General features: G+C 44.0%; 1 protein-coding gene across 1 annotated transcript in view; it reads right to left on the bottom strand.

Moving 5' to 3' along the window:
- Positions 1 to 2859: 2859 nt before the first annotated feature.
- The window catches only part of LOC139234940 (myosin light chain 5-like), a 38185-nt gene continuing 23977 nt past the window's right edge, over positions 2860 to 17067 (bottom strand). Inside the window, exons 2-7 of the mRNA XM_070865909.1 lie at positions 7515 to 7622; positions 6360 to 6435; positions 4671 to 4775; positions 4432 to 4510; positions 4271 to 4319; positions 2860 to 3027 (exon numbers count right to left, since the gene is read on the bottom strand). Coding sequence (XP_070722010.1) covers positions 2926 to 3027; positions 4271 to 4319; positions 4432 to 4510; positions 4671 to 4775; positions 6360 to 6435; positions 7515 to 7622 — 519 coding nt within the window. The 3' untranslated portion in view covers positions 2860 to 2925. The remainder of the gene's footprint in view (positions 3028 to 4270; positions 4320 to 4431; positions 4511 to 4670; positions 4776 to 6359; positions 6436 to 7514; positions 7623 to 17067) is intronic.

Below are 17067 nucleotides of genomic sequence, written 5' to 3'. Positions count from 1 at the left end.
TCCCGGATGCACTTCCTCCACTTAGGGCAATCTTTGGCCAGGGACTCCCAGGTGTCAGTGGGGATGTCACACTTTATCGGGGAGGCTTTGAGGGTGTCCTTGTAACGTTTCCTCTGCCCACCCTTGGCTCGTTTGCCGTGGACGCGTACCGAGTAGAGCGCTTGCTTTGGGAGTCTCGTGTCTGGCATGCGAACTATGTGGCTTGCCCACACATGCTGGTACACACACACAAACACACATACACGCATGAAGGAATACGTTCCTCTTGCCTGCAGCTGCAATAACACTCAAGAAGCTTGACATCCTTCAAGAGAAAGCAGCCCGCTTGTATAGCATTCACTCCCTCCACCACCAGCGAATCGAGTGTATCCTAGTTATAGGACAGCACCTCCCAAACTGTGACCTCCACCACTTAGAAGGACAAGGGCAGCAGATGCATGGGAACACCTTCACATCCAAAAACCCCTTCAACTTCGCCATTCCTTCATCGGCGTTGGGTCAAAATCCTGGAATTCCCTATCCAATAGCACTGCGGGAGTACCTTCACCACACAGACTGCAGCGGTTCAAGAAGGCTTGCCACCACCTTCTAAGGCCAATTAAGCCTGGCAATAAATACTGCCCTTGCCTGCGATACCCATATCCCGAGAATGAATGATAAAAAACACACACTGTAAATCTTAACCTTCGACCAAAAGCTACTTTAATTGTTAGAGTCAAATGCATTGTGAATCCTTGGCGATGGTGGGCACTTGCTCTCCATATTGTCAAGCGCAGAGGTTTGAGTCCTGCACTGTGCCAGTTGGGCTCAGTGTTGCCCAATGCTGCCAGCCAGTTTGAACGGCTTGTGCTGTGTGTGCACAAAATGTATGCAAAACTCATTGGGACCATTAAAATTATTTAAATTAGGGAGCATCTCCCATGCAAGTGGGGCACCCAAGCAATGCTGCAGGCGCACAGCACTCCTGACAAATAGCTCCCATTCCATTCTCCGCCACCCCATTCAGGAAAAGCCAGCAGCGGCCCTTTACTGGCTGCTCGACTCCAAAATTCTGCCTCGACCTCATCTCGTGCTGCCAGCACTTCCTCGTGAGCAATGGGACTGGGAGTACCAGGAAAATGTTTCAATGAACTGACCTTGTGTGATTGACGAGGTCAGTTCCTTTTGCTAAGAGGCACGCAGTGCCAGGATTATCCTGCGGGAGTCTCAAAACATACCTCAGAACTTCACCTGAGACCCAAACCCATTTACAATCCTGACCAGTAAACGAGTCTCCAGGCCCCCCCCTCACTAATCCGGTGTGCTTATAACAAACTCTGCTCATCACTCATCACTCGCACCATTCCACTATTGCCTTGGGCTTCCATAGAGCAGCGTTCTCCTTATCTACCTTGCTGATGGGTGTGAGAGCCAGCTCTATCGCTCTGGATTCAAGGTGACCCCTTCCACCACATAAGAAAAATAGGGAATGCTTGTCTTAGAGACTGAAATTACACAAGAAAGCATGGTCGGTATGGATGAGAAGGGCCATCCCAGCTCTTCCATTTAGAAGAAGTCTACAGCATCCTGTTGTCTCTTGAATGACTGCAGAGTTTTCACCAACTCATCACATGGGAGTCATTCCATAAGAATGCAAGAACAGGAGTTGGCCATTCAGCTCCTTGAGTCTGTTCCGCCATTCAATTAGATCATGGTTGCTCTGTATCTTAACTCCATCTACTTGCCTTAGTTCCCGAACCCTTAATGCCCTTGCCTAACATTAATCTGCCAATCGCAGTTTTGACATCTTCAATTGACCCAGCATCTACAGCTTTTTCTTTTGGGTGGGGAAGAGAGTTCCAGATTTCCACGACCCTTTGAATGACCGAGTGCCATCTGCTGATCATCTTTTGTGTGAAGAAACACTTCCGAGTATCAGTCGGAAAATGCCTTTGGCTAGTTTTACCCTGTGCCCAATAATCCAAGGTCACCTCACATAACTATTTTGCTGGTGCTGCTGCTTTATCGTTGATGACCAGCTGGGGGCGCCACATCGGGGCGACGCTAGGATTTGGGGCGTCGGCAGCCAGAGGAGGGCTGCTAGATTCGGGTGGAGCAGCACCAGTTTTCCCTGAGGGGGGAGGTGGTGGTGATGATGGAGGGGCAAGGGCTGCCCAGCAAAATTTACTTTTAATTCAAGGCTGAAAAATGCAGGGTTTATTCATCGTTTTGTAACTTGCTCACTCACAACTTGTTACCATGAAAACTGTATTAACGGTTGGAAAATACTCAATTAATTTAGCTGTAAACTCCCATAGCGTTTGAATGCTGATGATGTATTCCCCATTCTTGAACCACATTCCATTACTTTCAATTTTAATTGCTTGATTCGATCATCTCGAAATTCAATTTTTTTTGCATTAAAATCCCACTTGTGCGTGCTATTTATGTTGTTTGATTTAAATTATTGGATAATTCAATTTTGTTTAGCACAAAAGTGCCTTTGAATTATCAGGATTAGAATGTATATACAGTATAAACAGGTCATTAAACTGTATTAATTGCCCAACCATTGGTGGCCGTGCCTTCTGTTGCCTAGGCCCCAAGCTCTGGAACTCCCTTCCTAAACAGCTCCGCCTCCCTACCTCTCTTTCCACCTTCAAGATGCTCCTTAAACCAGAGCTCTTTGACCAACCTGCGCTAATTTCTACTTATGCAGCTCGGTGTCAAATTTTTTAAATCTCATAATACTCCTGTGAAGCCCCTTGGGACGTTTCACCACCTTAAAGGCGCTATATAAATGCAAGTTGTTGTTGTATTCACAGTGAGGTCACGGGGTGGGCAGAAACTGCGAGAAGCATTGTCTATTTACAATGTTGCTTTATTCACTGTTGGGGAAAAATGCCAAGAATCTGAGGAGTGCGGGTAACGGTGTGGCGGTTTCATTTACTCTTCCTTTTCTTCACCGTGGGTCATGATGTAGCAGAAAGATTTATAATCCAGGTTACCATCTGAGTCAATGGGAGAGGACTTAAACATCTGGTCAGCCTGCAGCACATGGAAAAAAGGAGGGAGCAATATTACACACAGGTAAACGCATTGAACTTGTAGCTTGCAATTCATCACCTGAACCTATGACATTGCATCCTAATATAAATAAAATTTACATACAGATACAAAACCTGGATTGTTATGGATCAGCTGATTAAATATATTGAAGGGAAGTGTCTACTATAACCAATCTCAACAAAACATGTACTATTTATACATATTAGGGGCTAGAGATTGCCCTTCGCCCCGATTGGGGGCGGTAAACTTCCGGGGCCAGGACTTCCTGTGCCCGACCTTGAAGTCCCGCCCCCAATGTGGAATCGGTCAATACGCATCTCAAAGGTAGCGGCAGCGCTGTCTCCGGTGCTCCCCTTCCTTTGAGAGGCACTTCCAAGGCAGTCGCAGGCCAGTGTTACGCGGATGCTCCAATTAGCACGGACGTGCTACAGTGCCCCTCCTCTTCCATAAAAGGGGAGGGCCGCTGTGCACTCTGCAGGCCCTTTAGTGGCCAGGCTGGACAATGACGGCCCGGTGGTCGCGAGGGCCGCCACTGTCAGACCGACCCAAGAATCGGCCGACAAATAAAGATGGCAGCCCGGGGTGCTAAAGGCCTCCCCTTTAAGGAGCGCCCTGGCAGCGGATGTCCACCAGCTTCGCGACCCGCGGGGCATTAAGGGGTCGGCGCGGGGCGGTGTGTTGTTGGCGCGCACGGCGATGACATCATCGCCGGTTGTGCGCTGGCCTGGTGCGCTATTTGCGAGGCGCGGCACTGCCGGGTCAGTGGCCCCACCCCACCAAACACCCGGGACAATTTCCCAGGAGGCGGTAGCACACCCCTCCCCCTGGCGAAAATACCACTGCGCCCCAGAGGCTCTAACAGGTCCATAAAAAGGGGCAATTTTGCCCCCATAGAGTGTAAAGTAATTATTAACTTCAAGGTTTTTTTTTTAAGTTTACACCACAGATGCAGATGTAATTACCATTATTATTTTGCATAATTTATGAAATGAACTATGCATCACATTCTAATTACTGCAGGCTATTTTATTTTCAATGAAAGTTCATTTTAAAAGAATTCTCAAAGTATAGAATTTATTCTGTTTTGGGGATGGAATGTGGAGAGACTCTTTTGCACAGGGGTCGTATTGCACAAGCATATATAATACTGTCCCTGGTTGCGACCACACGAGCAACTGTGCATTTGTTAAAGAAAGGTGCAAAATTAAGTATCCATACAAACCTCCTCAGCAGTGAATTTGTCTGCTTGTGTCATCAACATCCGTCCTAATCTGCAGATGGAAAAAGAAACAAATCTAACATCAGAAGCTGTACAATAGGGACACTACGAAAACAGCAGGACGAGCATCAGCAAAATAGCCCGAAGTCAGGAGAAGCACATACTCGGTTTTGCTGACGTGACCTTTGGCATCGGGATCAAACAGTTTGAATGCGTTTAGCATCACCTCTTCTGGATCGGAACCTGTGTAAAAAAAAAAAAATTCACAGTTAGGCCAAAATTAGGGAGCGAAAAATGGAAATGGAGAAGTTGTAGAGACATATGAAATAGGACATAAGAACATAAGAAATAAGAGCAGGAGTAGGCCTATGTAATAAGAACATTTCTGATCAAAGGTACATACCATGTAACTTTGCTCCAAACAGATTTAAAAACATAGTGAAGTTAATTGGACCAGTGGCTTCTTGCAACATGGCTTCTAACTCATCATCTTTTACATTGAGCTTGCCTGCAAATAGAGAGAAAAGGAAAGTCATGGATGAGACGAGGCTTTTTGAAGTTAATCCCTCCAACATCCAAGTTCTTCCATTGTAGTATGCAACTGTTTTTGAGCATCTTGATATTCTTGTTTCATTACCCCACGTGTCATACATTTAGCATTACATAGAATTTACAGCACAGAAACAGGCCACTCAGGCCAATTGGTCAGTGCCAATATGCATGCTCCACACAAACATCCTTCCACCCTACTTAATTTAATCCCATCAATATATCCTTCTATTCCTTTCTCCCTCGTGTACTAATCTAGCTACCTCTTAAAGGCATCTATGCTCCATGTGGTAGCAGGTTTCACATTATAACCACTCTCTGGATAAACAGCATTTCTCCTGAATTCTTAATTGGATTTATCAATGACCATCTTATATTTATGGCCCCTAGTATTCTTTGAGTAAATACATTTTCTGTGTATAGCTACTTTAAATCACTTTTTACCCATTTCTATTTATACCTCTGGTTCCATTTCCCTAGTTTGTCTGGGGTAACTTCATCTGTACCATTTAATAGCGTGTATATATGTTCCCCTTAGCTTGATACTATGCAATCTTTTCTTATAGTTAATGCCATTTACACTTGGGATCGTCTTGTTACTTTTCTCTTTCCAGTGCGTCTATGTATGTTTATTGTGTAGTGACCATACCAGAACACAACATTCTATGGCCTGACCAGTACATTGTAAACACTTAGCATGACTTCTGGAGGCTTGTATTCTGGTAATATATTTTAGCATTCCAATGTTTTTAATTGTTTCACCACAAAGTACCTCATCTACAATTATTCCCAGCCAATTTCCCTTTGCTAATCCTATTCCATTCTTTATATAGGTATCTGCCTCAGCTGAAAGGGATGTCTTTTGGGGAAGATATTAAAGTAAGGCTGCATCTGCCTGTTTCAGTAGTTGGAGGCAGGTAAAAGCTCCATTGAGAAACAGGGTGTTCTCAAGGTACCACGGCCAACATTCCTCCCTCGACCAACATTGTCGTAAACAAATTAAGGGGTAATTCAGCTTTTTGCTGTTTGGGGTACCTTACTATTGACAAATTGACAACCACGTTTGCACTAATGGAAATTGCATTTCAAAAGCAATTCATAGGTTGCAAATAACTTTGAGGATGTGATAAGTTGCTATATAAATGCAAATTCTTTCTTTCTGCGATATTTGAAATACTCAATTTGAAACTGATCTAGCATGACTAGTTTATTAAAAATGAAACACTTTATTTAGAAGGATAACACAAGATAAGACACTGTCTAGCTATGGGAGGAGAACTACTGGAAGATAGCCAGAAGCCGGTTCTGATGCCAACTGATTAAGCTATTTATTGACATCTTTAAAGTTGAACTGAGATATCCAAACATTTATGTCTTATGTTTGAGTGAATGCATTGAGCTACTAACTGCCTTCGTACAGGCAATGGACAGGTATGTACTTCCCCATCTAACATCCATATGCTGACGCAGTGTCAAATGTAACATCAATGCACGCTCATGGTTAACACACTCAACTTTGATCGGATTTATAAGTAGCATTTACCCAAGGATGCATAAGTGTCTTTCAGATCCTCTTTGTCAATGAAGCCATCTCTGTTCTGATCGATCAAAGTGAAAGCCTGAAAGGGAAAGGGAAACTAATCAAAATAGTTCAGTTTAACACAATAATCTGCCAAGTTTAAAAACTTAAAGTTTAAAACATCATTCGATTAGGCACCCCTGTTTTTTCACATGGCAATTATTGATATTTCTGCCATTCCCATTTACACCTCTTCTAGACCCATCTTTTGTTTCTTTACTTGTCCCATTACCGTCTCATTTTGCCTCATACCATCGTGCCTTTGGTCATTTAATCTCTTCTGCCTTCCACCCTATCACAGACCTTCCCTTTTGTTCTTTCCACCCCTCCCGCTTTCCCTGCCCCTACACTTGCTTAAGAATCTGTTACATCTCTAACTTTTTTCAGTTCCAATAAAAGGCCATCGACCTGAAACCTGAAACTGTTCCTCAATCCATGGATGCTGCCTGTGCTGCTGAGTATTCCCAGCATTTTCTGTATCTATTTAAAATAAGCTCCCTGGATTTCACGTGCTATTCCCTTCCATCAAAAAGCATCCCAGGAATTTGTTCCCAGTCATTTCTGTGCATCTTTCCTTCCTGCAATGGTAACGAACAGGGAGGAATAGGTTCAGAATTTAACCCAATAGGATGCGCATTAATTTACATAAATTAACAAATGTTTATGTCCCCCAGCGTGTTTCTGCCGGAATGAAATCGTTAAATTTGCAATAACGAATGTCAAGCAATTAGTATTCAGCAGGGGTCAGACTAACACGGAAATTGGGATGGTTTTACTTCCAGTTTTACATTTTGTTTTACGTTTAGACCCATGTTTACCATCCCTATAAATAACGCCTTTGCTGTCCCTGTTTTTTTCAAACTTCTGTGTTAAGTACAAGAAAGTGACATTGGATTAAAATGCAGCGTCAAGCAGGATTTTAGTAAAAGGCTAAAAAAATTTAAAGGTCTAATTCTTTTTTTCTCTTCCAATTCCTTTCCACTTTCCTTTTATCTGATTTAACAGTCATTCATCACGCACTCCCCTTTCCTCTGAAATCTTCCCTCTCTCTCTCTAATCTTTTCTGCAGATTTGCCTCTGTGTGAGGTGCACTTGGGATTCTGACAGCTAGTTGCTTACTTCCTTGAATTCCTGGATCTGAGTCTGTTCAAAGCTGGAGAAGACATTGGACGAAGCTCTTTGGGCTCGCTTGGCGCCGCCTTCCTTCTTTTTGGTCTTTCTGCTCGACTGGAGGGTAAATAAAATGAGAGAGAGAGAGAAATCACAAAGAGTCAGAACCACTTGCAGCAGATCCGACCTGCTGTGGAGAGAGACAGGCTAGTGGCGGCACTGCACGCACGCACGCACACACTCACCATGCTGACCCGTGATCCCTGCTGTGATGTGTTATCCTGGGCTCTGGTTTATATAGCGGGGCGTGCTGGTGGCTAAGATTGCACTTGGAGCCCCACCGAGTCCCCCGAGGCAGGCGGCAGCCGGCATGAACTACTCCATACATGGCAACATTCAGCCCGACAGCAAACGGGTCCCTGGCGACCGACCGATTAAAGCCTCAGCACCTGATGCAGATCCGTTCTGATCTCTCACATAGGCACTTTTAAAGTTTAATTTACCGGCAGGACTCCGCCACTTAGAGATGAGATGGCAAGAAAACCCAATTGCAGGAGGCTGCCGTTCAGAAATGCTCTTATGCCTCCATTCATATTATAAAACCTAGTTTGACTTAAATTCTCTTAACGGTCCCATTCAATGGTAGATCGGAAGAAAACGGCGCAGGTTTTGCAGTACAAACATGGAATTAGAGGTTTGGAAGCCGACTGGACTATATCAGGTTTGGACACCTGATCCTTTTCACTTCGGTCGGTAGATCAGACCCAAACTCAGATTATAAACCAACATGTCTTCAATATTAAGCAGGTTGCATGGACAGTACTCAGTGCAGACAGGATATATAGAGGAGTTACAACTGTTACTATTCACCCTGAAATATCAACAATTTGCATTTATATAGCTCCATTAACAGAAAAAACATCCTAAAGTGCTTCAGTGCGAGGGGACATAGTTTCAGAATAAGGGGTTGCCCATTTACAACGGAATTTCTTCTCTCAGAGGGTCATGAATCTTTGGAATTCTCTACCCCAGGGAGCTGGGGAGGTTGGATCATTGAATATATTTAAGGTGGAGATAGACAGATTTTTGAACGATAAGGGAGTCAAGGGTTATGTGGAGCGGGCGGGGAAGTGGAGTTGAGGCCAAGATCAGATCAGCCATGATCTTAATGATTGGCGGAGCAGGCTCGAGGGGCCAAATGGCCTACTCCTGCTCCTATTTCTTATGTTCTTATAAGGCATTATCAGACACAAATGGATGTCCAGACAAATGAGATATGAGGAGGGGTGACTAAAAGCTAGGTCAAAGAGGTGGGTTTATGGAGGATCTTAAAGGTGGAGGGGTTGAGGGAGGGAATTCCAGAGTGTGGGGCCCAGGCACCTGAAAGCACGGCTGCCAATGGTGGGGAGAAGGGAGGGGTGGATGAATAGAAGGCCAGAGTGGAAGGATCATCGAGTTCTGTAGGACTGGAGGAGGTTACAGAGGGTGAGAGGGGTGAATTAAACACAAGGATGAAAATTTCAAATTTGAGGCAATGGGGACTAAGAAACAATGTCGGTCAGTGAGCAAAGAAGTGGTTGGTGAGTAAGAACTAGTGCAGAGGCAGGAGCAGAAGCCATCTCTGATGATGCTTAGGTAAGAGTGGAATAAAGCGAGAACAATTCCACTGAGATGGACAATGGAGGAATGGCATTGGAGGAGGTTGGTAGACTCGTCTATGCCTAAAGTTGCAGAAGGGTTGAGCTGGACAAGGAGGGATAGTGCACCATGGTCACAGTCACAGAGAATGTCATTTGTGACTTTGGTTGGGGCAGTTTCAGTGCTGTGGCAGAACCTGATTGGAGAGATTCAAACATGGAGTTTCAGGAAAGATGGGCATGTTTTGGAGGTGACAACATGTTGATGAACTTTCCAGAGGAAAGAGAGGTTTTGAGATGGGGGCGTAGCTGGCAAGGACAGAAAGATCGAGAGTGGGATTTTTGAGGAAGGGTTGATGATGGCAGTTATGAAAGCGAAACGGACAGAACCTGAGGAGAAGGAACCACTTATAATATGTGCTAGCATGAGGGCCTGGAAAAATAAAAATGCTTCTCCTGAGCTGTTTCCCAACATAACATTGATCACTCTCTTCTCACTTGGCAAAGTATGACCAAGGAATCCCATTTAATGTTGTCTCTCTGTTGGCTTCAGACTGACTGACTAGTGATCTGAGCACAACTCACTGAATATAAACCCATAATCAGAAGCTTATGGCCACCAACAAAGGAGCTACTAAGAATCATTGGATCTGCCCCGTCACAAATCCAACCCATTTCTTCAGCCCAGGTGCAACTGTCTGTCAAAACTACTACTCCAGGATGCCAATCACTGAGGACATTTGGAATTGATCCAGGCCCAATACACTGAATGATCTGTCAAATAAACATAAGAGATAGGAGGAGGAGTAGGCCATACGGCCCCTCAAGCCTGCTCCGCCATTTAATACGATCATGGCTGATACGATCATGGACTCAGGTCCACTCCCTACCCGCTCCCCATAACCCCTTATTCCCTTATTGGTTAAGAAACTGACTATCCCTGTCTTAAATTTATTCAATGACCCAGCTTTCACAACTCTCTGATGCAGAGAATTCCACTCTGAGAGAAGAAATTCCTTTCAATCTCAGTTTTAAATGGGCGGCCCCTTATTCTAAGATTATGCCCCCTAGTTCTAGTCTCCCCCATCAGTGGAAACATCCTCTCTGCATCCACCTTGTCAAGCCACGAGTTGCCATCCAGGCATAATGTGAGCAATCAAACCCAGACAGATCAATGCTCTGCAGAGCTACTCATTCCTGCCTTGCCCTGATGTGTGAATTATTACCAAACACAACAACAAGAACTTCTATTTATATAACACCTTTAGCGTAATAGAATGGCCCAAGGCACTTTACAGGAGCATTATCTGACAAAATTTGACAACGAACCTCACAAGGAGATATTAAGACAGGTAACCAAAAGCTTAGTCAAAGAGGTAGGCTTTAAGGAACATTTTAAAGGAGGAAGGAGAGGTGGTGAGGTTTAGGCAAGGAATTTCAAAGCTTAGGATCTAGCCCAATGGTTCCTGTAATTCAAAACTCCACACATGCGTGTTTTTTTTTCAATTTAAAAGCCAGCTCACTGGCTGCGAGGGACCTCGAAAGCACTGCAGCAAGGGACTTCAAAAGCACTGTGCAGCAAGGCGACTTAAAGGGAACATTGGTCTAGATAGCACGGCCAGCCATGGTGGGGAGAAGGAAGAGGGGGGATGCGCAAGAGGCCAGAATTGGAGGAACACAAAGTTCTCGGAGGTTGTAGGGCTGGAGGAGATTACAGATCTATGAAGGGGAGAGGCCATGGAAGGATTTGAATACAAGGTGAGAATTTTAAATTTGAAGCGTTGCGGAACCCGGAAGTAATGTTGGTCAGTGAGCACAGGGGTGATGGGAGAACAGAACTTGGTGCGTGTTAGGATCCAGGGAGCAGAATTTTGGATGAACAATGTAAATTCTTTCCAGCTTAGAAAATACCCTCACAATACCTAATTGCAACCCTGTAGCCAACAACAAGAAATCCAATAAATAAACTAAGGCAAAATGCATTATTTTTTGTCACAGTGAGGAGTTTCACAGTCTGAGTGCCGAAAGATCTGTTATGACTTGATTTTAACACAATGAAGGTGCAGAGAGGAGGGGCAACATGGAGGGCTTTGTAATTGCAGCACAACAACAACAACTTTTATTTATATAGCGCCTTTAATGTAAAATGTCCTCAGGCGCTTCACAGGAGCATTGTAAAACAAAATTTGACACCGAGTCACATAAGGAGATATTAGGGAAATTATGAAGTGGATCTTAAGGAGTGTCTTAAAGGTGGAAAGAGAGGTAGAGAAGCGGAGAGGTTTAGGGAGGGAATTCCAGAGCTTAAGGCCTTCGCAGCTGAAGGCACGGCTGCGAAAAGTTGAGTGATTAAAATCAGAAATGTTCAAGAGGCCAGAATTAGAGGAGCACAGATATTTTTCAGGTTGTGGGGCTGGAGGAGATCACAGAGGCAGGGAGGGGCAAGGCCTTGGAGGGATTTGAAAACAAGGAGGCAAATTATAAAATGGAGGTGTTGCTTAATCGGGAGCCAATGCAGGTCAGCGAGCACAGTGGTGATGGGTGAACAGGTCTTGGTGCGAGTTCGGACAAGGGCAACAGAGTTTTGGAAGACCTCAAGTTAATGGAGGATAGAACGCCCGTAGGCGGGCCGTCCAGGACTGCATTGCATCGGTCAAGTCTAGGCACGGATGAGGGTTTCACCAGCAGAGGAACTGAGGCAGGGGCGAAGTCAAGCGATGTTCCCAGTAGGAAGAGAGGATAGTTTATAACTGATACCTTTATTTTTTAAATATAAAAATCATCAGTCCCACCACAAAGATCACTCACAAGCAGAAGCAGCAATTTCAGAATGGAATGTCTCATCATTCTAAATAAATTAAGTGGTAAGGCTGAAAGTTACTCACTAAAATCCTGACTGAAATTCAGTTCTGAAACCTGGCCACTAAAATGACTTCTGAACCTCCTACTAAATTATACTGGCATGTAATAATGATAAATAAATGGATCTGCTGTATCTGCATATCCTGTACACCTTTTAATCAGTACAGGTCTTTAAATTGATCTGTCCTCAATCTAAAAAAGTCTAAAGGCTTGCATTCAAATTCTAAAGGCTTGTGTTAGAAACAGAGAAACAAAGAAAATAGGTGCAGGAGCAGGCTATTCGGCCCTTCGAGCCTGCACCACCATTCAATACGATCATGGCTGATCATGCAACTTCAGTACCCCATTCCTGCCTTCTCTCCATACCCCCTGATCCTCTTAGCCGTAAGGGCCACATCTAACTCCCTCTTGAATAGATCCAATGAACTGGACTCAACAACTTTCTGTGGGAGTGAATTCCACAGGTTCACCACTCTCTAGGTGAAAAAGTTTCTCATCATCTCGGTCCTATATGGCTTACCCCTTATCCTTAGACTGTGACCCCTGGTTCTGGACTTCCCCAACATTGGGAACATTCTTCCTGTATCTAACCTGCCAGTCCCGTCATAATTTTATATGTTTCTATGAGATCCCCTCTCATTCTTCTAAATTCCAGTGAGTATAAGCCTAGCCGATCCAGTCTTTCTTCATATGTCAGTCCTGCCATCCTGGAAATTAGTCTGGTGAACCTTCGCTCCCTCAATAGCAAGCATGTCCTTCCTCAGATTAGGAGACTAAAACTGCACACAATACTCAAGGTGTAGTCTCACCAAGGCCCTGTACAACTGCAGTAAGACCTCTCTGCTCCTATACTCAAATCCTCTCGCTATGAAGGCCAGCATGCCATTTGCTTTTTTTACTGCCTGCTGTACCTGCATGTCTACCTTCAGTGACTGATGTACCATGACACCCAGGTCTCGTTGCACCTCCCCTTTTACTAATCTGTTACTATTCAGATAATAATCTGCCTTCCTGTTTTTGCCACCCAAGTGGATAACCTCACATTTATCCACATTATACAGCTTCTGCCATGCATTTGCCCATTTACCTAACCTGTCCAAGTCACCCTGCAGCCTCTTAGCATCCTCCTCACAGCTCACACCGCCACCCAGCTTAGTATCATCTGAAAACTTGGTGATATTACATTCAATTCCTTTGTCTAAATTATTAATGTATATTGTAAATAGCTGGGGTCCCAGCACTGAACTTGTGGCACCCCACTAGTCACAGCCTGCCATTCTGAAAAGGACCCGTTTATTCCCACTCTTTGCTTCCTGTCTGCCAATCAGTTCTCTATCCACGTCAATACATTACCTCCAATATTATGTGCCTTAATTTTGCACACTAATCTCTTGTGTGGGACCTTGTCAAAAGCCTTTTGAAAGTCCAAATACACCACATCCACTGGTTCTCCCTTATCACCTCTACTAGTTACATCCTCAAAAAACTCTAGATTTGTCAAGCATGATTTCCCTTTCATAAATCCAGGCTGACTTGGGACTGATCCTTTCACTGCTTTCCAAATGCGCTGCTATTACATCTTTAAAAATTGATTCCAGCATTTTCCCCACCACCGATGTCAGGCTAACTGGTCTATAATTCCCTGTTTTCTCTCTCCATCCTTTTTTAAAAAGTGGGGTTACATTAGCTACCCTCCAATCGATAGGTACTGATCCAGAGTCCATGGAATTTTGGAAAATGACCACGAGTGCATCTACTATTTCTAGGGCCACTTCCTTAAGTACATTGGGATGCAGACAATCAGGCCCTGGGGATTTATCGGCCTTCAGTCCCATCAGTTTCCCTAATACCATTTCCTGACTAACAAGGAATTCCCTCAGTTCCTCCTTCTTGCTAGACCCTCGGTCCCGTAGTATTTTCAGGAGGTTATTCGTATTTCTTTAGTGAAGACAGAACCAAAGTATTTGTTCAATTGGTCTGCCATTTCCTTGTTCCCCATTATGAATTCATCCGATTCTGACTGCAAGGGACCTACATTAGTCTTCACTAATCTTTTTCTCTTCACATGTCTATAGAAACTTTTGCAGTTAGTTTTTATGTTCCCTGCAAGCTTACTCTCATATTCTATTTTCCCCCTCCTAATTAAACCCTTAGTCCTCCTCTGCTGAATTCTAAATTTGTCCCAGTCCTCAGGTTTGCTGCTTTTTCTGGCCAATTTATATGTCTCTTCCTTGGATTTAACACTATCCTTAATTTTCCCTTGTTAGCCACGGTTGAGCCATTTTCCCGTTTTATTTTTATGCCAGACAGGGATGTACAATAGTTGTAATTCATCCATGTGATCCTTAAATGTCTGCCATTACCCCACCGTCAACCCTTTAAGTATCATTCATCAGTCTATCCTAGCCAAATCACGTCTCATACCATCGAAGTTTCCTTTCTTTAAGTTCAGGACCCTAATCTCTGAATTAACTGTGTCGCTCTCCATCTTAATGAAGAATTCTTCCATATTATGGTCACTCTTCCCCAAGGGGCCACGCACGACCAGATTGCTAATTAATTCTCTCTCGTTACACAAGACCCAGTCTAGGATGGCCTGCTCTCTAGTTGGTTCGTCGACATATTGGTCTAGAAAACCATCCCTTATACACTCCAGAAAATCCTCCTCTACCGTATTTCTACCAGTTTGGTTAGCCCAATCTATATGTGGATTAAAGTCACCCTTACTGCTCTACTCTTATTGCACACGTCCCTAATTTCCTGTTTGATGCCATCCCCAACCTCCCTACTAATGTTTGGTGGTCTGTACACAACTCCCACTAACGTTTTCTGCCCTTTTCGCAGCTCTACCCATATAGATTCCACATCATCCAAGCTAATGTTCTTCCTTACCATTGCGTTAACCTCCTCTTTAACCAGCAACGCTATCCCACCTCCTTTTCCTTTCTGTCTATCCTTCCTGAATATTGAATACCCCTGGATGTTGAGTTCCCAGCCTTGGTTACCCTGGAGCCATGTCTCCGTAATGCCAATTACATCATATCTGTTTACAGTTATCTGCGCAGTTAATTCGTCCACCTTATTACAAATGCTCCTCGCATTGAGACTCAGAGCCTTCAGGCTTGTTTTTTTACCACTCTTTGTCCTTTTAGAATTATGTTGTAATGTGGCCCTTTTTGATTTTTGCCCTTGATTTCTCTGCCCTCCACTCTTGCTTTTCTCCTTCCTACCTTTAGCTTCTGCCCCCTTTTTACTTCCCTCTGCCTCCCTGCATAGGTTCCCATCCCCCTGCCATATTAGTTTAACCCCTCCACAACAGCACTGGCAAACACTCCACCTAGGACATCGGTTCCGGTCCTGCCCAGGTGCAGACCGTCCGGTTTGTACTGGTCCCACCTCCCCAGAACCGGTTCCAATGCCCCAGGAATTTGAATCCCTCCTCCTTGCACCATTCCTCAAGCCATGTATTCATCTGAACTATCCTGCAATTCCTACTCTGGCTAGCACGTGGCACTGGTAGCAATCCTGAGATTACTACCTTTGAGGTCCTAATTTTTAATTTAACTCCTAGCTCCCTAAATTCAGCTTGTAGGACCTCATCCCATTTTTTACATATGTCGTTGGTACCTATATGCACCACGACAACTGGCTGTTCCCCCTCCCCCTCCAGAATGTGCTGCAACCGCTCTGCGACATCCTTGACCCTTGCACCAGAGAGGCAACATACCATCCTGGAGTCTCAATTGCAGCCACAGAATCATCTATCTGTTCCCCTTACAATAGAATTCCCTATCTCAATAGCTCTCCCACTCTTTTTCCTGCCCTCCTGTGCAGCAGAGCCACCCACGGTGCCATGAAACAGTATGACGCTAGAAACTACTGTAGATGATGTACTAACCTGCAAAGTTTAATGTGTTCATTTGACCTGTTATTTTAATGTCTCCTTTAAACCATTTCAAATAACTAATTTAATACCTCCATTAAAATAATGCTCAGAGGAATGTCAGATGGTATGTGGACACTCACACACACACACACACACACACACATACATACGTACATGCTCTGACACCAAAACCTCCAACACAACCAAACATCCACTAATTACATAGGATTACATCGGATATATGGCACAGAAACAGGCCATTCAGCCCAACCACTCCATGCTGGCGTTTATGCTCCACTCGATCCTCCTCCCATTTTTCCTCATCTAAATCTATCAGCATAACCCTCTATTCTCTTCTCACCCATATGCTTGTCTAGCCTCCCCTTAAATGCATCTATGCTATTCGCTTCAACCACTCCATGTGGTAGCAACTTCCACATTCTCACCACTCTTTGGATAAAGAAGTTTCTTCTGAATTCCCTATTGGATTTCTTGGTGACTGTCTTATATTAATGGTCTCTTGTTATGCTCTTCCCCACAAGTGGAAACATTCTCTCTGTATCCACTCTATCAAAACCTTTCATAATTTTAAAGACCTCTATTAGGTCACCCCTCAGCCTTTTTTCAAGAGAAAAGATACCCAACCCGTTCATCCTTTACTGATAGATATACCCTCGCAATTCTGGTATCATCCTTGTAAATCTTCCCAGCATCCTCTCCAGTACCTCTATATCCTTTTTATAATATGGCAACCAGAACTGTAATCAGTGCTCTAAGTGTCATCTAACCCAGGTTCAATACAGGTTTAGCATAACTTCCCTACTTTTCCATTCTATACCTCTAGAAATAAATCCTAGTGCTTGGTTTGCTTTTTTTGCTAACCTGTGTCGCAACTTTTAGCGATTTGTGTATTTGTACTCCGAGATCCCTTTGTTCCTTTACCCTACCTCGACTCTCACCCTCCAAGCAATAAGTAGCCTCCCTATTCTTCCTACCAAAATATATTGCCTCACATTTGCCAATTATATGCCCATTCTGCAAGTTCATTAATGTCCCCCCTGTAATTTGTTGCTGTCCTCCTCAGTATTGACTATCCCTCCCACCGCCAATTTGGTGTCATCCGCAAATTTAGAAATTTTTTTTTGATTCCAAAGTCTAAATTAATATAAATTGTGAA

Source organism: Pristiophorus japonicus, chromosome 2, assembly GCF_044704955.1.
Source record: "Pristiophorus japonicus isolate sPriJap1 chromosome 2, sPriJap1.hap1, whole genome shotgun sequence".
NCBI classification, from domain to species: Eukaryota; Metazoa; Chordata; class Chondrichthyes; family Pristiophoridae; genus Pristiophorus; species Pristiophorus japonicus.
Note: the sequence above shows the minus strand (reverse complement) of the source record. Positions and strands in the feature narration are given on the sequence as shown.